General features: G+C 42.4%; 2 protein-coding genes across 5 annotated transcripts in view; one reads left to right on the forward strand and one right to left on the reverse strand.

Moving 5' to 3' along the window:
* The first annotated feature begins 106 nt into the window (after window positions 1-106).
* Window positions 107-17,491, forward strand: mms22l (MMS22-like, DNA repair protein). The gene is made up of 26 exons (XM_085422566.1): window positions 107-251; window positions 1,011-1,208; window positions 1,467-1,592; window positions 2,054-2,106; window positions 2,841-2,928; window positions 3,050-3,227; window positions 3,503-3,596; window positions 3,697-3,827; window positions 4,060-4,173; window positions 4,253-4,432; window positions 4,634-4,690; window positions 4,871-4,990; window positions 5,209-5,444; window positions 7,516-7,732; window positions 7,813-8,102; window positions 11,391-11,572; window positions 11,828-11,978; window positions 13,259-13,398; window positions 13,517-13,659; window positions 13,838-13,994; window positions 14,117-14,262; window positions 14,373-14,584; window positions 14,835-15,001; window positions 15,560-15,656; window positions 15,850-16,017; window positions 16,183-17,491. The coding sequence occupies exons 2-26, from the start codon at window positions 1,036-1,038 to the stop codon at window positions 16,256-16,258; spliced, it is 3,696 nt and encodes a 1,231-aa protein (XP_085278692.1). The 5' UTR covers window positions 107-251; window positions 1,011-1,035; the 3' UTR covers window positions 16,259-17,491.
* A 93-nt stretch (window positions 17,492-17,584) lies between these two features.
* The window catches only part of klhl32 (kelch-like family member 32), a 36,893-nt gene continuing 30,798 nt past the window's right edge, over window positions 17,585-23,679 (reverse strand). For all 4 annotated transcript variants that reach the window (XM_085422569.1, XM_085422567.1, XM_085422568.1 and 1 more), the window contains 3 exons: window positions 21,377-21,569; window positions 18,973-19,067; window positions 17,585-18,228 (listed from right to left, as the gene is read on the reverse strand). In XM_085422569.1, the coding sequence (XP_085278695.1) occupies window positions 18,067-18,228; window positions 18,973-19,067; window positions 21,377-21,569 (450 nt within the window). In that variant the 3' untranslated portion in view covers window positions 17,585-18,066. The remainder of the gene's footprint in view (window positions 18,229-18,972; window positions 19,068-21,376; window positions 21,570-23,679) is intronic.

Here is a 23,679-nt window from a genome sequence, read left to right on the forward strand (position 1 = left end):
TCTAAATATCTTAAAAGCTGCCCGGAGAGACATTGCGACAGAGGAAGCGCTTAGCAGTGAGACCTCTTGTTGTGTGTCTGTCAAAGGATTAGGTTCCTCCCAGTAGGAAACTTCGGACCAATCATCGGGCGTGGAGCGAGTGTGCGCCTGCGTAGTGTGAGCGCGCGGGACCGGCTGAAAACACAAACAGCGATGAATACTGGGAAGTAAAATTCACAAACTACTAAATATACAAGAAGCCGAACTAACAGGTTAGTTCATATTTCATTAACAGTTGTTTTTGGAGGCTTTTCTGTCTTTAGTTTGCCTGTTAAAAATAGTTTTGTTTGACTTAACTGTGCTGTCGTGTCGGCACAGCGTATGCTAGAAAGTTAACGCTAGCATTATCATGCATAAAGCGTATAATGTAGATACGTTAAGTGTTAAATTTGCACTTCGTAACTTCTATGAAATGTTTTATACTCTCATGTCGGATCCATTGTGAAGTACTTGTTCGTTGGCTAGCTATATGCAATAACATACATGCCCGTCACTTATACATTCAATAAATTCATTTATGTTGCTCCAAAGATATTTTTTCCCTGCTTTCTGCTCATGTTTCCTTTAAAACTACATCTAATTGTGCACAACTCTGCAAAATTAGATGTAGTTTTGTATGCTCTGCGTTGAGTACCAGTACTTGTATGCATAAAGCGTATAATGTAGATACGTTAAGTGTTAAATTTGCACTTCGTAACTTCTATGAAATGTTTTATACTCTCATGTCGGATCCATTGTGAAGTCCATTGTGAAGTACTTGTTCGTATTTTACAAAGTAAAATGCTAAAATATTGCTGTGAAACCCTTTTGTTTAAATTGTATGTGGTATTAAATTATACATCATCCCAGTGTATTTGTGAATAACTTGTTGAATATTTACATATGAACACAGTTTTGCAAACCACTGACAAAAAAAGCATTCTCTCAGTATTTTGCGCTGTGATTTCTTTTTTTTTTTTTGGTCATTTCAGGTCAAATTGATTCTGCACTGACACCATGTCAGATGACTTCAGCCAGTCCCTCACCCCGCCAGTTTCCCCATTTGCAGGAGACAGTCTATGTGACCTGGCTCCAGTTCGACCACCGTGTTTCTGCTGCTCTGATGTAAAAGATGATCCCGCTGGAGTACTTTCCACAGAGGGATACGTTGTTAGAGGCTCCTTGAAACGGTATAATTACCTTCTGCCAGCTGACTGTAATCGTACAAAATTGTCTGGCACTATTTTGTGCCTGAGAAATGCTGTCAGTAAGAACAGTCTTTTATAAAATCGGTCATTTTTCTGTGTAATTTATTCAGAGGTCAGTTTTTTTGTACTTATAACACCTCAAATGTAATTCCATTTACCTCCCCTGTGATGTTGTAGCTGCTAAAGTTCCACTAGGAGAAAAGCTTTAAAATCTCACTGCAGTCATTGCATCCACTCCAGGCTACTCTTGCGTCTTGACCCAGCCCCTGCAGAATATGAGACGGACACAGTGGACATCTTTGGCTTCTCCTGGGTGACAGAGACAGCACTGGTGGAATCTACAAAACTACTGTTTGGCCTCTTCAGGTAAGGCATGATGTAAAGCATACGTTATTTCAGTCTGCTTTAACTCTTTACCCTTTGAAAGCCTATTAGAATTAACCTAGGAGCTGTCCTCTGAACTGAGCGGTTGTTTGACGCCTCCTTATAGAAATGACTGGGTGTGTATTGAGAGTTAGTGAGGGTGGTCTTTGCCTATGCAGCTACCTTTGGAAAAACCCTGATACTATTCTAATCATTGTGAAAACCTTTACTGATATGTAATGAAGCAACAAAACATGTTGTTATGGGAAGTCATCAGCTATCATCTTTATAAAGGAAAGAGTTAAAATCTGTTGTTTCTACCACTTAATTCTTTTCCACGGCAGCAAAAGTGTGGTCATGAAATCATTCTTTAAAATATTTCATATATATTCCTGATACATTATTGAAAAAGACATCCTTCATATCCATTTACAGGGTCTCTTCTGTTCTGTGTTATGTTTCAGACAACGGATTTACAAGTTGGAGACTTTAGTTAAGTCCAACTCAAATGACTTTGGTAAGTCTGTGTAATCATTAGTCCAACTAACAGTCTTTTAGTTTATTGTCAGTATTTTGTTCGCACAGTAAGCCACTGTTTGCTTACATAGGCATAGTTTGTGTATTAGTTGGATATACAGGTTGTTTATGTGCATTGCTTGTTTATATAATTAGCAGAAAAAAGATTTGAAACATTTTTATGCAGGTTCTGTCAACCCCTTTGGAACTTGGATCAGATTTTTAATCCTAGTTAAGGCATATTATGTGAGGACAGAAAATGGTCTGATCAGCTTATCAGCTTGTAGGAGAGTGATAAAAACTAGTTAAATCAAGTGAAATAAGTGTAGGAATTACCGAGGGCTTCAAATATGTTAACCCTCTCAGGCTCAAATTAAACTTTTTGTTGCTAATGCACAACCAAGTCCTGCAGTGGTACTTCTGAGTAAAAAAAACAACTCATAAAATATGTATGTGGGGTAATCAGGTTGTTAGTTTTTAACTGTTGCAAATCGGCAACGCCTGCCTTGAGAGGGTTAAAGAATGAAATGTCCAGAATAAATAAAAATAATTATTCTGCAAATTAAATCCCATAATTTCTAGAGAGTTGTTTTCTATATATATATTTTTATGAACAATTTGAATGTATTTGATATGTATATATGAGCTGTACAATAGTCATTTTCAGAGTGATCTGATCTCTGATACCGTAGACATATTATGAGTACTACCTACAGCACCCTTTTGATGTTTTAGGTCAAGCTGGAAATCTCCACTATAAAGCAGAAGAACTCTGGCAAGAATGTGTTACATTTCTTCAGTATGTCAAAGTCTTTCTACACAGGTAATTTTAACACATTTTCATGTCACACTGGAACTAATAAAAACATGTTAATATATTATGGTGTCATGGAGTTTTTGTTTATTTGAATGTTTGATTGGATACCCCTTTTGCATATGTTCAGATATCTCCAGCCTTCCAGGTCCCTGGATGCAGCTCAGTCACACCCTTACGAGGAGCTGGAGGCTCAGTTCCCCTCTGCTCTTTTGGAGGAACTTTTTGGGATCACTCTCCTCGTAGGACGACTCAAAGACCTGCCTGCTAATGTTCAAAGTGCCTTTACTATACAGAATCACGGAAAGGTACGGCCAAACGCTAGTTGGTTTGTTTAGATCTAACTTGAGTAGAGATTTAATGTAAGGCATTGATTACAAAGGTGTTAGGGAGCTTAAAAACCGAAGGAAAAAAACCCCAAAGACAGCATTTAAAACAGATGCAGACAATGTGGGGCTGGCATACCAGAGTACAAAGGCTATATATTATCAACTGAGCATTAGGTTTTATGACTACAGTTTTATCACCCAGCTGATTTTTCTTCTTTTCACATTGAAATGAGAAATCTGTGTTCCTTTTACAGATTTTACCTCCCTCCTGGCATTTGCTACACCTTCATCTAGACATCCATTGGTCAGTTTTGGAGATCCTTCACCTACTTGGTCACAAGATGCAGGGTTTGTGTTTGCAGCAGAATTCTCACCTAGGAAATAACTAAAGAGCTATTGAATTATGATGGAAACAGGCTCTTTGTAATTTTACTCATTCTGTCTTCAGGCCAGGTGGTGTACGCCCACAAGTTTGTGGACCTAACGGGAGAGAACCTGACTGATAGCAGCCTGTTTGACAAACACCTGTGCAGTCTGCTGTGTGACCTTACTGGACTGGCCATGGGCAAATACAGCAAGGTGGGTGGTTCATTTCATCTCACTAGATGCAGCAGTGGTATTTCAGAGTTATGTTTTTAAGCTGAAATTCTAAGTGTTTCTCATATAATTGCCACATTTTGTAGTTGGTTAGCAAAAACTGGATCGAAGCTGCACACAGAAGGCATCGCAATGTGCAACAAAAAACATTTTAGTGTAGAATAAAGCTTTAGTTGGCAACTCACTGTGTTTAATTGATCCTGTTTATTTGTAGGTGAGGCCTACAGAGGCGCTGAGCAGCCATCATTACCTTTGCACCTGCACCAAAGAGTTGTGGGTCCTGCTCATGTACCTTCTGGAACACAGGAATAAAGAGTTGCACACACAGGTAACACACATACACGCATGTTCTGTCACACAGTAAACTTTGATTCTGACAGTATTTAACTAATGTGTGCTCCCTTTAGTCTTTCTGGAGCTACATCAACTCGTTGCTGAGGCCTCTGGTTTTAGGAAAACCTGCTGCTGAGCAGTTCAGTGGCCTCCCCACACACTGTAAGGACCCTCTAGGATTCACATGGTGGCTGGTCACTCATTTATCAATGCTAGGCCAGTATAGTCGGAGCGGCATGATGGTCCAGAATGAGGTAAGAAACTAATAATTGCAATAATGATACCTAAAGATGTTCCAAATGAACAGAAAAGTGTTTCTATGTAAGATTTTTTCTGACATATAAAACTGCAATTTGTTTCATCTTAAACACTAAGATGAAGACTATTATGATGAATATAGAATACTGTGAGTTGTTGTTTTTAAGTGTCTCTCATTAATTTATCTTCATCTACAGAAAAACCTGGGGGATAACTGGACCTTTGTGGATGAGTTGCTCAAATTAACTTGTAAGGTAAGCGCAGTTTCTAGTTGCGATATTCAGTTTTTGAACCCTTTAAAATCATAGTGTTTTTAAATTGTGTGTGTGTGTGTGTGTGTGTGTGTGTGTGTGTGTGTGTGTGTGTGTGTGTGTGTGTGTGTGTGTGTGTGTGTGTGTGTGTGTGTGTGTGTGTGTGTGTGTGTGTGATAACAGGGAGGTCTAGCAGAGGAGCAGTTCAGGATGCATGTCCACTCCTGCCTCAGTCTTTGTCTGATGTGGGAACCGAGCACCAGTGCTGTGTCCACCCTCTGGGATTACTACAGCAAGAATTTGGTAAAATAACATCTGTGGCTTATCATGAAGTGTATACATTTGATTTGCTGACCAATTTACTACAAGTAGCTTACTTTTGTGTCTAACCATCAATTTTTGAAATGTCTTATTTGTTGCTCCTTTATTCACACCATACTTCTAATTCTAAGCATGTCATGCTGCACCCTGGTTAACAAGGGCTCTACAGTTATATATTATGCTCTGTCACTCCTCTTCAGAGTGCCTCATTTACCGTGCCCTGGCTGGGGATTTCTGCCCTGGGCACTTTATGCAAGACACCTTTAGCTCTGTTGGAGCAGGCCCGGAGCTGCTGCTCCCTGCCTCCCCTTCGCTCTCCTGGATACACCCAGCTCTGTCGCTCTGCCAACTCCTTCCACATCTTTCTTCGAGTGCTGGCCCTGTGCCTTGCACAGGATCGGGCTGGAGGAGTCCCACAGAGACAGATCAAAGGGAGGTAAGGATGGAGAGAAGGCTGAGAAGCTTTGTAGCTCTCGATCCTTCACATTTTCTTCCACCTTGAAAAGTAGGTTTGACAGCCATAACACTATATACTCTATATTGTGGGGTTTTGATTTGGAGTCTTTCAGCAGTGATTACTAATCAGGGATAGGCTATATAGATTTCCCCTTCCCACTTGATCTTTAAATGTGTGATGTGTTTAAATGGTGTTTGGATTTGCCTATGTGTAAGCACTCGCTTGCATAAATACACACACAACATGTGTGTTTGCAAACTGTCATGCATTTGAGTCTTGTTTGTGTACGTGCCAGGTGTATCGCAGTCTCCCGGTGCGTCTTTGATATTTACTCAGGCCCACCGGTGGAGCAGGTGTCTCAGGAGTCAACCACCTGCTCTCCAGCAGAGGCCAGACCCAAGAAGCCTCCTACTGATGCACACACAAACACACAGGCTGTGCACCTGCTCCCTAGAGCATTGACATGGTTTCAGTGTGTGAGGCCGTTGAAGAGAAGAATACAGTGCGTGTTTGAATAGGAAATAAAGAAAAAAAAATAGACAAAGGACAAGAAGCTGATGGATGCATCAGAACCATGTACTGGTCCATCCTATATCCCAGGCCGGCTGTGTGCCAGAGGGAGGCAGCCGTAGATAAATCCGCCTAATGACTTCCCTCTGTCTGGAATGTGCTCTGTAGCACTGCAGACATGGGGGCTAATTAGCTAACGAGCGTGGCGGTTAATTCGCCTTAACGAAGCTGTGTTGGTTTCCAACACGGAGAGAGGGGAGCTTGGGTGGTGGGGGAGCAGGGGGATGTGGGTGGTAGGCAGTCTGGCGACAGCCAGGCTGGGCTGGGACAGGTCCAGATCCCCACCCCCATCCCCTTCACCTCCCTCCATCTTCCTCCACCAAAACTATCACCACTACCTCCTCCTCCTAAGGAGGCGCGAGGCGTGCCGACTGTATCTCCACAACGCTTCGGCAGCGTTCCCACTCCTGGCTAGGCTCTGCGGGACACCCGTGACGACCACATTAATGGGATCGACTGCAAGCATGTTGCTCTCCAATGCTGGGAGTTAGGAGCATCTGCTTGCCTCCAGAAAAAAAAGCTGTCCAGAATAAACAAACAGAGAGACAGGTTGGGAGAACACAGAAAATCCCCTCTGCTATCTCCCAGTGTGCAGCTTATATCCCTGTTACATACTAGCCATTCATCTATTTAAATCTCCCTCCCTGCTCACTCTGACTGTATGCTTCACCACCTTTTCCTTTTATAGTTCTCTGTGGGTGTAACTAAGCTGGTTGTGGTGTTAACCTGGTCTTTCCCAGTTTCCGTCTCATTTTTCTCCACTCCTTTTATACCAGTCATACTTCTTACACTGAGTTTGTCTTGGGATGTGCGCTGTTTGTGTTTTGACCAAAACAGCAGCTCTACTCACCTGTGTGGGCTGCATCTGTATTTTAGGATGGGGAGGGCTAGGGGGCTCCAGCCTTCTGTGTTTTCCTGCCAGGCGAGCAAGCTCTGTGTGTGTGTGCGCATGTGTGTGTGGTTTTATTGATCTCTCTCTGTTGTTGCAGTAAATTGGTTTGGCTGTAGAGAGAGGGACTGAGCGCCTACTGCTGTGTGTCTGAGTGTCTCTGACATTTAACATGATCTTTAAAGGCATTTCTCCACAGTGCCCGCAGGATCTAACAGCGTGCTGGGTGGTTCTCTATTCTTACTTACTCTCTTGCTTTTTCCTTTCTCTCTCACCCACATAGGCTGGGGAGCCCAGCCTCTCCCCCTGGAGCTGAGAAGGTGATGGAGGCAGGTGGTGGGGTGCACTACAGGGGTGGAAAGTTCAGTTAGTCAGCGTTTAAAGTCAGGGTGTTTCAGAAGAATAAATCATTTCTAATGAATTGGATAGTGGAAGTAAAGAAAAAAGTGAAATAGGATAATAATCTAAAAATAAACAATGCAACCATTTGTTTCTTTGTCTTGTGTGACATGATGCTGTCCATCTCTTGTGGCATACCTGAAAACCTTTGTCCTTCCTCTTTCTTTCTTACTTTGGTCTCTGTGTGTCCAGGATTTACTCTAAGTTCTCCCCAAAGAAGATGCAGGAGCTGTCAGAAGCAGGTCTCATGAACTTTCTGCTGCTGTTTCTGGTAGTGGCCCGGCAGGCAGACCTGGAGGATGTGGCCAGCAGAGCTTGTGAGCTGCTTGGCTTTCTGCCCTCTAACTGTCCTCTTGGACACCGCACACTAATCTGGAGAGGGCATCTGTCAATGGTGTTGCTATTCCAGGTATATTTGTTTACCATAACATAAAAAAAGATTTTAATTAAAAATAACAAAACTGATGGACCATCGTATGTTTGCTCCAGGAGCGGGGTCTGGATGTTGGAGCTCAGGCTAGCCTGCTGACTTCCTCCTTTAACGAGACAGCCAAAGAGTTCTACAACAAAACCACAGAGGTCTCACGCAGGCTTGCCCTATGGGGCCCACTTGGGTCCTACCTGGAGGGTGTGGCCGAGGTGTTTGAGACCAGCACCACTCTCAGCCTATCAGAGGAAAAGCTACTCGGTGACGGGTTCAATTGGTTGCTGCCTGCCTGCCGCCAGTCCGAGCTGAATTCTGCCCTGGGTTTTCTGCAGATCGTCCTTGCGCAGCTCAGGTGAGAGAGCAGGTGTAAATATTCACCAGCTCCCAGGTATCTCTTACTTCTCCTCAGTTTCCCTCATTCTTTCATCATTCACTGATAGCTACTCCCTCACAGATAGTAGACACATCCAGACAAATGTTTTCTGGCAAAGGCCAAGCTAAGCTTTTATTAAAATCTGATAAGTCTCTACGGAAGAAGAGAGTGATCTCTTCTGCTCTCCCCATCCCATCCCAGAGTCCACTCACTTCTCATACTGACAATAAGCGGATTGTGCTGTCAGCAGGAATGGGTGTCTGTAAAAGGCCTGTGTAGCACTGAGGCCCCAGTTAGTCTCAGGAGGACCAGTGGCTCCGGGTCACCCTAACCAGGTGCTGCAGTAGTAGCCCTGATTAGAATTACGGGCCCAGGGGACCCTCTTTGGACCCTCCTGTCTTTATGAGGACGGCAGCAGTGCTGTGGGTGTGTTGAGAGACAGTGGTCAGTAGGGCACCAGAATGAGTTCAGCTGTAGGACAGGGGTGTTCGTTACATGAACAACCCCAACTGAAGGTCAGAGAGCCACATCTGAAACGCACTCTGTTTATGGGAGGTAGAGATGGAACAGAGGCCACAGTGGACAGATATCAGACAGTGAGGAAAGACGTGTATATTTTACACGCTAATCTGGTGTTATTTAGAAGAGTCAGTTTGTTTGCAACCTATTATGTTTGTAATAGCTCTGAACAACAATTAAAGCGGCTTCTTATAATTGCATGGATGAATTAATTTTAAGTGTTTCATGCTCCTAAGTTACACCAGTATGCTGTGCAAAGGCATTAAAGTCTTTGACAACAACTATCATTTTATATTGGGAAAAAATGCCTATTTTGAATTTATGACCATGTGGCCATTATAAACTCAAAATTAACTTATCTTTGAGCTTTGTTGTGGCCTTCACCAGCTGCTAGGTGAAATGGTTTCTCTTTGGTTGCTTTACCTTTGTATGTGCTCCACTTAGTTGTTAGAGTTCTCAATTGGTAGCATCCAGACTATTTTATCAAAAAAGTTGTTGCTTGCAGCTCCTGGAAACCAGGCTAGTGAGGTTTGTTTTGAAAAAAATCCTACAGAGTTTTGGTGATGGTTTCCTGTGGCTCCATCACTAAAGGTGAAAACTAAGTGAACATTTATTAGCAAATGTATTCAGTGCACACAATGTGCTGTCCATTTTATGTCAAAGTAATGAGGTTTGATACGCAGCTTTGTTGAGTATATATCTGATTTTTCAATATACCCCTAGATATATATTGTTTCTGGAGTTTTGTAGCACTCAGAGTGTTACTACGTCTTTATGCTTACGCTACTTTGAAAAGGTTAATAAATGATCTGAAACCTCAGAAAAAGGGCATTGTAAAATTAAGTGTTACCGAGCCCTCTTGCTGTTTCATGTAGGTGTATGATTGCTTTAATTCTCCAGTGTGCACTACCATCCTCTCAGCACACACAAACCTACACAACTGTCCACACCCCCAAAGTGAAACACTAACCGAGGTGTACTCGTTTCTTATTTCAGTGCCAGCCCCTTGTAACACAGTATCTCGTTAGCTTTGCTAATTCCCAGACTTCCCATCTCAGATCTTGGGGTTGAAGGGCACACATTTGCACATTAATGGCCAAGGAGTGAGAGGAGAAGAAGAGAACTCTCAGAGGCCCTCTGTGTTATGGCCTGGACCACCATGACCCATTTAACCAAATAAAAAAAAAAAAAATTAAAATACCGTGCTCTCTCTCTTTCCAATTCGTGCCGCCAAATTAAATATAATTCTTCGGCCTGGCAATTTTCGGTATCTCTTTGTGATTAATGCCTTTTCTGTGACACAATTAATGGGCAATTATGTAGCCTGGCAAATTTAGTGTGTGCATCATTATGTCTATTAAGAGCCATGTGGAATCTGCACACATTATGAGAATTATTCTGCCAATGGTTGAGGCGGCGTAGGGTCCGAACAGTCACTCTTGATAGCCATCGTCATGGTGCTGAGGCAAGAAGCCAGTAACAGGCATAATTCCTCAATTTTATTTCTTCCCATGACCCTCCGCTGTAGGAGGATGGGGGTGACGCTGGTTGACGAGGTGAGCTGGCATTGGCACAGTCTGTTGGATCTGTTTTTGGCACAAACAATTAATCCCCATCTCCTTGGCTTGATAAAATACAAGCCTTCCTGTGAAGCTTTTTCCTTTGTGAGCATTAAGACCTTTTAGCGGGTTTTGATTCCCCCCCCGATAGTCAAGGACAACTACTGTCAAGTGTCTTCTTATAAAGGAAAAAAACACCTTTACATTAGATACAAATGTGAGGACAAAGTAAGGAAATAGGGGACGTGGAGTTAATTCCATGTATGCCCATGTGTGCGTCTGATGTGTTTGTCTGCCTGGCATTGTTAGGATGCTACTTTTTTTTTTTTAATGTCTTTACAGTGAAGGCAGCTGGGGGAAGGGTTACTTTGGTCCCTAGTGGTATGTAACGGTGTGTGTATGTGTTTGTGTGTACATGTAAGAAGCCACAGTGAGGAGGATTAAGTGGGGTCTCTGACGATGTCTTGTACAATGAGGGTTGATGGGTGTGAAAGGCCTATTCCGCAGTAGTAACGAGGCTAATGAATTCAGACTCTAATCGATTGTCTCAGCTCTCTCTGGATTAGATGCAACCTTGCTGGAAGGGAAGGCACCATTGAGGTGTGTGTGAGTGTGTGCGTGTGTGTATGTAATATAGTAACAGAGTAGAGTGTGTGGTTAAGGATAGGATAGAAGGGGGCTGCTAGTTCCTCTATCTTTTGCTTCTTCCCCACCTCATCTTAGCCCCCGCTTCCCTACACCCTCATCCGGGTGAATGAGGGGGACAGAAGGATCATCTCCCGTCTAAATGAGATTACAGCTCCTTCAGCTGCTTATCTGGGCTAATGCCAGGCACTGTGGGGCTGCCGTAGCGGCTGGGGCCAGGGCCAGGGATGAGCCAGAAGAGCCAAAGTATAGTCTGTGTACAGGGGATCAGTATTAGGCTCCACTCTATGCCTATAATATCCTCCTCTCCTTCCTCACACCTACCTCCACCCCGCTTTGCTCCACACTGCAGCGCACCACTGCACCCAGTAATCCCCCAGGAGAGAAGAGAGGGAAAACATATGAAGGAGGAGTGAAAGAGAGGAACTGTGGAGCAAAAGGATTTGAGAAAGTAGGGGGGGGGGGGGTTGTACACAAGAGGGAGCACTGAGTTTGGATTTTGCATTGGATAGATTTGTTTATCTGTGTGTCTGTGTCCTTCCAGACGAGTCCATCAGCGCAGTGACCAGTCAGCTCCCACCCTGTCCTGGGTTCCTGCTACCGCCAGTGTGGTGAAAGAGCGCCACCTAGCGGTAGCAGCTGCTCTCTGGGCTCACTTCTTCCCCTTTCTGCACAGCCTACGTCTTTCTCAGACACCTCCAGCACAGCTTGCAGATGCAGCTGCAGGTCAGTAAGACCCAGTGGAAGGAAAGGTGGGAGAGCAAGATTTCTGGGCATCCTCATACAAAAGAAAACTGATGTAGCTATTTTAAATGAAAGAAATTTGAGGGGAAAATATGGCTTTACGAGTGAAAAGGTAGAACTGGAAAGGACACAAAATTCAAAGATCATAGTAAAGAGAAGACATTAATGACTTTGAGCGCTATACGTATCATCATCCAACTAACTGAGACAACACTGACCTATTTTCATTTTCCTCAGGTTTCACCCTGCTCGCCTTTGATCTACCCACTTCGGCACCCCAGGACCTTCAACCAAATTCAGTTCAGTCCATCATGCAATACTTTGGGTGGGATGACATGGTTCACCCACTCTTGGTAACTCGCTATCTTTCCCATCTGCTTCAAAACAGGTAAGCTTTGACCTTTGAATCCAATCCCACCCCCCAGTCTTCTCTGTCCCAAAACATTTTCATTTGACTCACCTGATGCTTTTACATCAGGTGAGTCCGATGAGAATGATGTTCTCCTCTTTTCCTGTTAGTTATCAAGCTTCATCATTGTGTGACGCACTTAAAAAAACTGTTTTCCATAACTTCTGCAGGTACATTACACCGTCTCTAATTAATAAATGAAGCACAGGGTGTCCTTGTATAGTGAAGATGGTTATTAATAAATAAAAATGCATTCATGCCTTTATACAGAAGGTAAAAGCTTCAAAATTACACTCAAGAGTAGAAGAATGATTATTATTTCAACCACAGACATCTTTTCAGACGGTGCCAAGTGATACTAAAGCTGCAGTAGGGGAAAAAAAAAATATCCAAGAGTTTTAAAAAAACCCTCCATCTGCAGCTCCAAGTCCCTCCCATCACATAAGCGCTGACATGTGCATGTGCTTCATATGCTTACAACACAAGCTGTTAGAGGCTCTAACAAGCTACATAAACATGAAATGGAATTGGCTGCAGCAATGAGCCTTTGGCTAAGGTTAACAGAGGGCTAAACCATTAGGAAGATTCAACATGGCCACTTGTGGCATGCTTAATGGAAATTCTACCTGCACAGCCTGAAACCACTACAACAAAGACAGATTAGATATTACAGGAATGCGTCTAGCAAAGACAGAGATGCTGAAACACCAATCAGAATAGCCTGCTGTGGTTTGAAATTAGTTCCCTAGTTAAAATTGCAGACATCTGGAATATTATCTGGCCATCAGCTGCACATCCTTCTCCACCAGTCCAGCAAGATGGAGAAAGAAAACGAGCCATAAGCTAAAATAATATCCATGAACCAAAATGTTAATAGACCACAGCCTTACCTACTGAGCTGTCTGGGCACTGTTTATTAATGAAAGAGAGGCAGGAAGATTATTATGCAATAAGGAGGTGGTGTGTTTTGTATGGGCAACTGCCAGTACCTGACCCTTCAACTGCAAGATACCAAAGTGATCCTTTTTAGAAGTTTTTTTCTGACAAGCTTATCTTTCTTATTTTGTGCGGGTTGCTTTAAAGTGATTGCACAAGCTGCAAAGTAGAATTTGCTTCCATTGAATTAGGCTTTCCACCATTTGAAAAGATGTGCATTAGTTGGACAGTCAATAGAAACCGCCTCGCCCCCCACCCACCCTGCCCCACACATCTCCAAACAGACTTGTGATCAGGTTCTTGCTGTCTCTTCTCTTTCGCAGTGAGCTGGTGTCCTCTCTGAGTGGAGATCCTGGCGTTGCTGTGTCTGGTTCTGCACAAAGCCTGTCAGTGAGGGCCTGGGTCAGATGTGTTCTACAGCAGCACCTTCACAAGAACCCAGATGGCACTGACAGCAGAACAGGTAACAATACTCAACAGCAGTTTTCAACCTATTCTTTAAGCAAAAAAGGAAGTGTTTACATTAATGTGAACTTCGTTATCATTTGAATAACCAGTGTTTGTGTTTTTGCATTCGTCAGCCCGGGCTGTGGAACAACAGTTGTGTGAATTGACCCGGCTTGTGCTGAGGCTTCCCGAGGTGGAGAGGCTTCTGCAGAGAGCCAACCTTAATCCCACAGCAACCAGGCCAGAGCCGACTGCAGCCCTGGAGATGTTTGTCAAGGTAACATACGCACACAGGTGACAAACACACTGGGGAATAATTCTGTCTTTGTGTATTTTGAAATTTTACAGCAAGTTAGTTATGAGAGAACTCAGGTCGGCTTTGTGTCCAAGTAAAATTAAAAATCGTCTGTGAACCTTCATCAGCGTGTGTTTCTATGTGTTTCACATGGTGTTAGGCTGTAGGCAGTGTGTACAGTGGACTGAAGGTTTTGTCTGAGCGTTCAGCCATGGTGACCACAGCCCTAGACTACATTGGTGACATCCTGAAGCACATTAAACCGTCTCTCGTCAGCAAGAACCAAGAGGGAATACAGCTAGCATACTGGGCTGTTGGTAGGTGCAAAGTTTATCAATTTCAAACGCATCACAGAATATACTGTGTATAAAGTCCACGACTGGGCAAGAAATTATTGGAATTGCGTATGAGAGTACAACACTCTTTTCTCTGTGACCAGGCTGCATTGTGAAGCACTGGAGCCCCCTGCTGGCCACATCAAAAGCACAACAGCTGTTGTTCCGCATTGTGGATGGGCTGCTGCTTCCCCACAACCTCACACAGCAAGACAAAGCTCTCAGAGACAGTCTGCCTTTGTATATACAGGTAGGGACAAATGTATAATATAGACACACATTGTCCAAACACACAGCCGTTACATTAAAGAAAGAAACCTGGCTATTTTGATAAAGACCCTTCCATTTATCGTCTTCCAGGGTCTGTCTGTGGCCTCTAGTGTGTCTCAGTCCCAGGGGGCTTACCTGAAGCAGCAACTACGTTCTGTAACTCGCAGATATTTGGACCATTTCCTTCCTGCCTCGCCTTCTGTGGGCATTATTGCCAACCACCCGGTGCTTCTAGGTGCCTGCGAGGCCAACCCAACCAGCCGTGGAGCTGCCCTGAGGAGACTCATCCTAGAGGTTCTTTGGTAGGTCTGCAGAACCATGAAAAGAATTTGCCTGATCCAGCATTGACCTGAATTTCATGTTCACTTAATTTCTGAATGTGATTCCTGTTTAATCAAAAACTCTCTCAGCAATGACTGAAAACTCCAAACGCCCCAAAGGCTGTCTTACCTTTATTATCAAGGACTCATGTACATCATTTCCTTCTTTCACCATGTGTCTACATAAACAGCCACTTAAAGTTACTAGAAACACCTCTGCTTGTGTTTGCAGTGAGAACTTCCTGCAGTTCAAAGGTCACGCCCCCCCTCCTCGTCTGGCATCCGTCCTGATGTTCCTGTTGGAGCTTCTGAGACGAAATGGTGACTCAGACCCCTCCCTACTCACCGTGCCCCTCCCCTCTCTGCTGCGCTGCATTATGCTGGTCAACGAGCCACAGGGTAAGATTGACAATCTGAATCTTAAATAGTTTTACAAGCCAAGTTTTAATATAGCAGTGCTCCACTACCTCACTGTTTCTCTGTCTGCAGCTTAAGTATAAAACTATATAATCATGAGATCTAACAATCCAGAAGTTGGTATAAAAAGAGAGCGTCTGGCTTTCCATATGATCACAGTTCACTGAGTACAAGCAATGTAATGATGGTCCAGAGCAGAGGAATATGGACAGTGCGACATTAGTGGCATAAACGAATAAAGTTGTAATCCAGCAGCTGTTCCCCGTGTGAGAAAGTGCCAAATTCTACTCAGAAACTCTTGTTATGTAGATTAGGAGTTGTTGTAATGACTTGCAGTACTCAGATCTTCTGTTAACTCTACATTTTACTGCAGTTTTGATTGATTGAAGTAGAAGTTAAAGTCATTTTTTTATATAACAGTGTCATTTAAGTGGATTCACTTCATTTCAGACTGATGCATTATATAATCAACACTTTCCAGCCCGTCTCTATTGATGTGATTGTGAAGTGATTTTTATTTTTTTTATTTTGGATGTGCAGTAAGGAAGACGAGCACAGATGCCTTACAGCTTGTAGTTGAGCGGTGTGGTGCCGCATCTACAGAGAGACCATGCGACCAGATGATCACAGTCTTACGGTAACTGAATGTTTGTAGCATTAAATACTGTATGCATCGACAAACTTTGCAATATTCGACTGTGTAAGATCATTTGAAGTGTACACATTATTCATAGACAGTAATTATAGATCATCATCAAATTACAGCCTCTTTTATCCATCATTTTTATTCATTTATTTATTTATTATGCCTACCATCTCGATGCTCTTAGGTCGTTTGTGGAGGAGAACGAGGGAGTCTACGACAGGCAGATATACGGCATCTTGGAGACTGTGGCTGTTTTAGATCCCACTGTGGTTCAAGCTCTTATCCCCAACCTGTCTCTCAGTCTGAGAAACACTGAGCACAAAAGAGGACTGGGCAAGAACATCGCCTTGAGGTGAGCAAGCACATGAATCACACCCTGGAAGCCATGTAGACGGCATTCATCACTTTAAACTATTTTTAAGTTGTCTAGACAATAAGCGCTGCAGTTGCATACAGAACAAGAAATATTCAGCAGCTCTGTGACTTACAGAATGTGCCACATTTGTTTGTGTAACAGGAGTGCATATGTGAAGTTGCTGGGTCTCCTTGGGGAAAGTGGGCAAGCTGAAATAACCAGTCTGGAAAGCGAGTGACAAAAAAAATCCAGTAAAGAGAGACCTCTTCCAGACCCCTCCAAGAATCTCTTCTTATCATGTTGTATTTTCATTTTTGTCAATTTCCCTTAAAAAAATGAGGATACCTTAGAAATTCTGTTTAATTTATGTTTAGCATAATCTGTAATATTCTTAAAACCTCAAATGCAGTTGTAAAAAAGCACAGAAAAGATTTGTAGAAGGGAAAAAATATACAAATGGGCATGTTCCTATCATGGATTAAAAGCTTAATATTACCTGCCTGTAGATATGTACATATTGTCCAAAAAAGAAAAAAGTGCAGCTTTGCATCTCAAGAGATTCACTGTTACTGAATGAAAAATGTGACAATAAATGTGAATGTGGCCACACGCCAGCAACCCCACCTTTTCGTTTCTGTTCGATACTAAGAGAAGGGAAGAATGTGAAGTGTGCACACATTATTTGTGATTATGGTATGAGGTGCTGCATCTATATATCCAGCAGTCTGAATTACAGATTTGATCAGGGCCCAATGACTTCACCACCACACCTTAAAAAAAAAGTTGAGCAGAGGGAAGAAGTAGTACTGTTTGTTCCCACTCTCCCGTTCTTTCTCCCCGTTCCAAGTTCAGCAATCTCTTCCAATCCCGTTCTAGTTTGCACCTAATCACATGAAGTCTCACTCCTGTCTCCCACAATCACCAAGTCTCATTTTCTGTCATTGCTAGTCATTTTCCAGCCTCATCAAACTGCAATGCATCTCCTTCATCCGAGGAGCTTTCTGCTGCATCACATTCCTTTTTCCTCCAGCAGCATCAGAGCTGGTTGGAGAATCCATGCATAAAGAAAGAAACTGAGGTGGTTCTTTAAATTAGTGTGCAATTATCTATTGCTGCTAAATAATTCCCACTGAAGAGCAGTCATCCTCACCCCCCGAACTCTTAGAACTACTACTGCTCTTGACAGAACACACTCCTGCGCCTTTTTTCACTTCTCTGTTTGCATCTTTATTCTGCAAATTTTCCAGGTTTTCAACACCTTTCTTTTCGACAGACAAACGGGGGTTTGTTTTGGTCAGAAGTATGTTTTGGACAATCAGCATTATTCAGTATATGGTACGTATGCACGCAGATGGGACTAGACATTCATTAGACCACAGTCTTAGGTCCTGAGTGTATTAACAGTCGGACTCACACAGGTCGTTTTTTTTTTGTTATCTTATTTGAACTGAAAAAGATGGCATGGTTATTTACCTACGAACCCAAGTACCAGCACAGGCGATTAGAAAGCAGGCTGTTCTTCAGGCCACCGAAGTGATTATAGGGATCACGTGGAAGTGTTATACAGCAGTTCTAGCTAGAAATGCTCCTACAGTACTTTAATGGGTTACAGAAACTGCAGTTTCATTATTATCTTGAGGACAGTTGAGCAGGTCAGCAATATCTTCTTTCCACGTCTTTATTAACAGTTAGGATGACTGTCTTTTTCTTTTTCTCCTGTCCCTTTCCTGCAAGATTTATGTTCCCACTTGCTCCTTATGTCTTCAGTGGTCATGATGTTTCAGTCTTTGGAAACATACAACCAAAAAATGCTTTATTGTTGTGAACGCAGATTGTTCCTAGAAGTTTAAATAGCTTAAATAGCATGGCTCTTGTCAGGAAAATATTATTATTACATTTTGGTGTCAGAGATGGCGTGTTTCAGATTGAGTCCAATAATCGAGCACTTTAAAAAAAAAAAAATTAAATAAAAAAGAGAGTTTATCTGAAAGTGCTCCATCCTCTGGTCACATGTTCTGGTTTCCTCACGTTTTGTAAAGGAGTGGTTTAAACAGCACCTATCCTGTGATGGGGTACTTGTAGAGTTTGTAGGTTTGGGCAGGTGAAGTAAGGAGCAGGAAGGAAACAGGCCGCTATCCCATTGGAGGCAAACGGCAACGTTGGCCCGTAGAAAACCTCCTCCTTTCCCTCCGTGCTAAGATCCAGCACCTGGAAAGAGAAAACTCATGCAATATATGGCACAGCTGTAGTAATGGCACTGGGCCAGTACATAGTAATAACAATGTCTTTTCCTTTGGCACCACCACAAGGCATGAAATTTGATACAAACATACATATCAGCCTCAGGAAAGGTAAGAGATATTGTCCTATTTCAGTCTTTAAAAACTGCTATAGATGACCCTATGCCCATTAATAAATCCCAATTAAGCCTGTTTTCAGTCTTTATATTAATACCAGAGAAAGATTGTTTAATGAAAGTCATTTGCTCCTTACTAGATTCCAGCTAGAATGGTCTTCATCTTTAGATTAACGAGCCATGAAAAGTTGGGAAGGTTCTTGCTGTTAACTAGGGGATAGTGGGTTAGATTTGAATTAATCGCCTACATTAGAGCACTTGTTCCCTACAATACTAGTGAAACTGCTTGAACAACCTACTAAAGCATGTACTAACTTAATCAATCATCAAGTCAGTTCAACTTGTGGAATACTAATCCCCTCAGCAGGGCTAGTATGTGCCCCTTTGTGCAAGGAGGAACTGGACGACATCCAGGAGGCCGCTGGTGTGAATGTCTCCGACCAAACAATCAGAAACAGACTTCATGAGAATGACCCAACGTCCTCCGTAGGAAGTAGTAGGCCCTGTGCTCACTGCCCTGCACTGTGGAGCGTCACTGGCATTTTGCCATCAAATATGAGAATCAGCAGACCCACCACTTTACTCTGAAGACTCACCTGAATGCATGCCAGAGGCTCGTTGGTCCAAATAGAGTATCCTCCAACTACATAGATCCTGTCATCGTGGACCGCTACTCCAGACTCGTTCTGACCTGAAGAGGACAGAGACGGCACAATGCTTCACTGTGCCAATCAGAGGGCATCCTGACAATATGACTTCCACGTCCCCCAGGAGGCAGAGGGGAAGATAAATGGAGAAAGATGGGGCAAGGGTGGGAGTGTACGCAGAGCTATGGCGTGTTCTTTCTGTGACTTTGTCTTTAAACTTTTGCAGATATAATGGGAGGAAAAGATCCGAGAACAATTGTGTAAAGTCAAACAGGAGTACAGGAGGAGGAGGAAATAACAATAAAGTCATCCAGAATTTAAAGCCTGTAATGGAAAATGAGAAAACATGACCACATCCTACAGTATATGCATGTGAGATTGTCTTGGCAGTGCTTGTGTTCCATCCCACCGCTATCCTGTAGGCTAAAAGGTGCAACATACCCTCAGGTCCAAAGTAGACATATACTCTCTATATGTTTTAATTTAATCATCCTACCACCTACTTGCAGCCAACAGGGAGGCATTATGTGTTGTGTTTCTAATCTAATGAGAGGAGGGCAAAGCCGAGAGTTATACTCAGCCTACGTTTCCAAGCACCACATATGTACAGTGCATAATTGTATTAAAAATATATGGTGTTCTAAATAGATTAGCATTAAAGCTGCTGAAAGCTTGTTTTCAGAAGTGTTTTTCATTAAAGATTTACAACTACATAAAGAGCAATTAAAAGTTCAGCTTGGAAAAAAGTTTGATCGACAGTGGCCTTGAGTATCAGCCTGCTGTTAGTCATCACACTGGTATTCAAATGTCACTAAATCCTCTGTGCATTTGGAAATACGTCCTTTTAATTTGCTCGATTTGACAAAAAACTATTAAGGTTTGCGTGAAAGTGTAATATATGATACGGTGCAAAAGTCTTGAGCCACCCCTCTTAGCTTTATATTTTGCAATAAAAATGGCAAATAGGTGCAGCGCTTAATTGAAATGTGCAAACACACATGGAAATGCAGTCACCCTTCCACTGGGACCATTTCTGATGAGGCTTCAGTGAACAGTACATGGATCAACTAAAGGCCCTGATGAATGTCTCGGGTCTTGTGTCAGGTCTTTGCTGGATTTTTCTCCTGTTTCTTAAGGACATGACTTTCACAAATTGTTCATCTGCTGTAGATACTTGTACAACATGCCAAGATGTGCAAGGTTTTCTGCTAACAGCATTCCTTGTTGGTGCAAAAAATATTATTTTATGTCTGTCAAACTGACCTTTGGCATTTTTCATAGATTCAACTAAAGAAATGGGAAAAAATATTTTTTTGTAACAGGCTGCTTGTGGCAAAGTGCCTACAAATAGCAAAGAACCAGTTTAAATTCTAAGATTAGACGTTTTTAGACTAACTAAAAACGTCTGAAAACGGCCAGCTTCAAGTACTGGACAATGTATGAAAAACCAATCATTGTCTGAAGATCAACTTTGAAAGACCTTCAGAAAGCCTGGAGAACTGTGGCCCAAAACAACATTTTTTAAAGGTCTCCAAAATATAAAGGAATGGGTGCTGTCTCTTGATGCTGTATGTCTTAAGTTAGCTCTCTTTTATGGCTCCACAGCTCCTGACAGAGCGGGTTCAAGCTGCTAAACACAACAGAAATTTCAATATGTTGCTATGATAGATGAGTTAGTTAACTCAGACTTTATGTGTATGTATAATGTAGGGCATATCTAACACTTTCAATTTAACATCTTCTCAAAAATAGAATATTAGAGTTGTTGGTCAAAAAAACTACAAACTGATTTATGCTAGGAAGATGGGAGAAGCAAAATGCGTTAACATTTCCCACCCAGTTTGTCACTAGTAAAGTCACTCGCAGTGGGCAGTGCGTCTTTTGGTCTATTAATATAAAAATTGCTAGTCTGGCTCAAATCAAAGGTATCGTGATCGAGCACCAGCATAAAAGCATTTTGTTCACACCCTATGTGTTTTTTTTAATCCTTACCAAAACACCAGCATTAAATAAACAAGTTCTAGTTTAAGATGGATTGTAGTGGTGAATTTCATGATCCTGTCAGGTGAATAGCAGAAGCAAATATTGTTTCTCGATAGAGTCAGTTAACTGCCCCAGTTCTAGTCTTTATCTAAGTTAATCTAACCACCTCCTGACAGTAGCTTTATGTTAGCGCAGACATGACATCACCTATCTCCTCTAACTCTCAGCAAGAAAGCTGCAATTTCTCTGTCACAGCCAAAGCTTCTTCTGCTTCTATCTAATGGATCATTTCAGAAAAAGTTGTGCAGGTCACACAGTTATTTCTGAGCATGTATGCATGTTTCCACAGTGGCTTCATCGCTTTGCCCACCTGTGAGGAGGCTGAATGAGCACCGCGTCCACTGGTCCAGGTCCATATTATAGGAGTCGATGTGGCGGACCAAGATGCGATCGTTGTTGTAATCCAGGTCGTTCCCACCTAACACGTACAGTTCCCTCCTCACCGCCGCCATGACGTGGTATACTCGCCTCTGCAACATGGGACTGCGGGCCAACCACTGGTCCTGAGGTGGAGGCGAAGGTGGTGGGGAGTAGATATGGGGAGGGAACGGCAGATGAATTTGAAGGGGGTGAAAAAGGGAGAAAATAAGAGATGCAGTACAAAGAGGGAGGCAGAGAGAAACAGCGAGGGTGGAAAGGGAAGGAGGATGAATACGAAGATTAATATTTAAGCATATCCATGCATGGGTAATTGATGTATGCTCAGCACTAGATAAATAACGTGACACTGGAGCTCAGGTTTGTACTAATGACTTCCCTCCCTATTTCTAATCATATGTTTCAGCCACTCCATTTTACACCAAGGATCCCTGCTCATTTCACTAAGTGTGTCGAAGTGTATTTTCTGTGTGTGTGTGTGTGTGTGTGTGTGTGTGTGTGTGTGTGTGTGTGAGTGCTTGATTGAGGCAGAGAATGAGAGAGAGAAAGTGTGTGTGTGCGTGTGTGTCTGCTGGGAGCTGACGGGTGGCCATCTGTTGAGGGTAGAGTGGGTGGGGGGTTGCTGTTGCTCTGGCAGGTGAATGTAGATTCATGGTGAATACAAATGAGACTCTCTTCCTCTCTCTTTCGTTTCTTCATTCCCTCGCTTCCACGCAGACATGTACAAACACAGACCCATATGGATATGCGCATTACACACATACACACCGCGTACTATATACAGGCTTTAGCAGCTGCCTATAAACACAACCGATTGATGTTTAGCCCTCTACATTCCAGTGCAGAAAGGTGTGTTTGACTATTGCACACAGAATCAAAATCATTTAAAGCTCATATTTAATTTCAAAAATATAACCGAAAAAACACGACAAAAGTTGGAACTAAATTTTACTGTTTGCAACATTTTGTCTTGCTGAAATAAGCAAAGGGGTTGTTTTACCTTTACATACCTTTACAGCTTTGTGTGAAGGAAAGTTTTCGCAGGCCTCTACATTGAAAAACTAAGGAAGACCAGAGCAAGTATGACCACCTCTATAAAGGTTTTGCAGTTTGCTAGTTGGGGTAAATTCACCCCATTTGAGTGCTCAGAGAAAATGCAAAAAAAATCCAAGAGCTACATGTCAAACTCTAAAGTTTTCAGTTAGCATGTTAAATGTTAAAATTCATGACAGTGCAATTAGAAAAGGACTGAACAAGTGCAGCTTTTTCAGTTTAAAATGTTTTTCAGAGCACTGTAGAGTCCTGGAAGTGTCGTTTCGCATTAAGCGCACCTTTGCAGATGCACAAATTAATCATACCATGTATACAAATGCAATTCCCATCCCAAATCTAGTTTTACTATTTATCAGAGTGGCTGGGATGTTTTTAATTGATTCCATACAGTGTGAAAATCAATTAGCAGACACTTGACACCTGCCTGTTGTGCTATCCGTCATTGAGAACGTAAGGTGTGCTTTTATTTCTGGGAGAGAGAAAAAAAATACTCCATTATTATTACACCGATGATGTTTAGGTGTGTACTTTTCCAAAAGTCTCATCATCAGTCAACAACAATTCAAACAGAGTAAACTGTATTATAAGCTAACCTCAGTACAAACTTTCACAGAGAAAAATCTCAGGATGAGTCTCATAATAAGTGGCTCTGAATAAGGATTCCAAGGACACAACAAGCTCTCAGCACTGACATAATAGCAACCAAAACGCTTTACCGAGCAGTTCACATCCACCACAGACCATCAATTTAGAGTTCTGTTTCTGAACACCTGAAAAATGTAACTCAAATAATCTCATCTACCTCACATTTGGTCTCCAAAAGCTCCTGAGAAAAAAAATATGAAGCTTGAGGGAAATTTTGTGTGTCAGCTGTTTGGACCTGGGCGTGTAAAAGGGTATTTTTTTTGTTTGTTTTTTGTACTGATCACTGCTGTTTGCTGTTGATGAGAGTCAGGAGATGAATGCAAACAGTAAGGTTACTGTCAGTAAAACAAAATCACTGTTCAAAAAAAGAAAACCCCACTGAAAGTACAATGAACTGTAGCGTATAATCATACTTCTTTGTGATTTTGTCTCTATCAGCAGCCTCGTTCACAGTAAATTCATTCTTAGCTTATATGTAAATACTGGCTCGAGTTGGCTTTAGTATGTTTTGGGAATATGGTGATAAAGTGTGCCGTA

Source organism: Rhamphochromis longiceps, linkage group LG11 (genome assembly GCF_057381845.1).
Source record: "Rhamphochromis longiceps isolate RC_006_pf linkage group LG11, R_longiceps_female_GT1.1, whole genome shotgun sequence".
NCBI classification, from domain to species: Eukaryota; Metazoa; Chordata; class Actinopteri; order Cichliformes; family Cichlidae; genus Rhamphochromis; species Rhamphochromis longiceps.

What these genes read in the sequence shown, in the direction of transcription:
- mms22l (XM_085422566.1), top strand. Translation starts at nt 1,036, where the DNA reads ATGTCAGATGACTTCAGCCAGTCCCTCACCCCGCCAGTTTCCCCATTT. An exon ending in GCTTGCAGATGCAGCTGCAG is followed by an intron (nt 11,573 to 11,827) that starts GTCAGTAAGACC and finishes CATTTTCCTCAG; the next exon opens with GTTTCACCCTGCTCGCCTTT. An exon ending in TGGCACTGACAGCAGAACAG is followed by an intron (nt 13,399 to 13,516) that starts GTAACAATACTC and finishes TGCATTCGTCAG; the next exon opens with CCCGGGCTGTGGAACAACAG.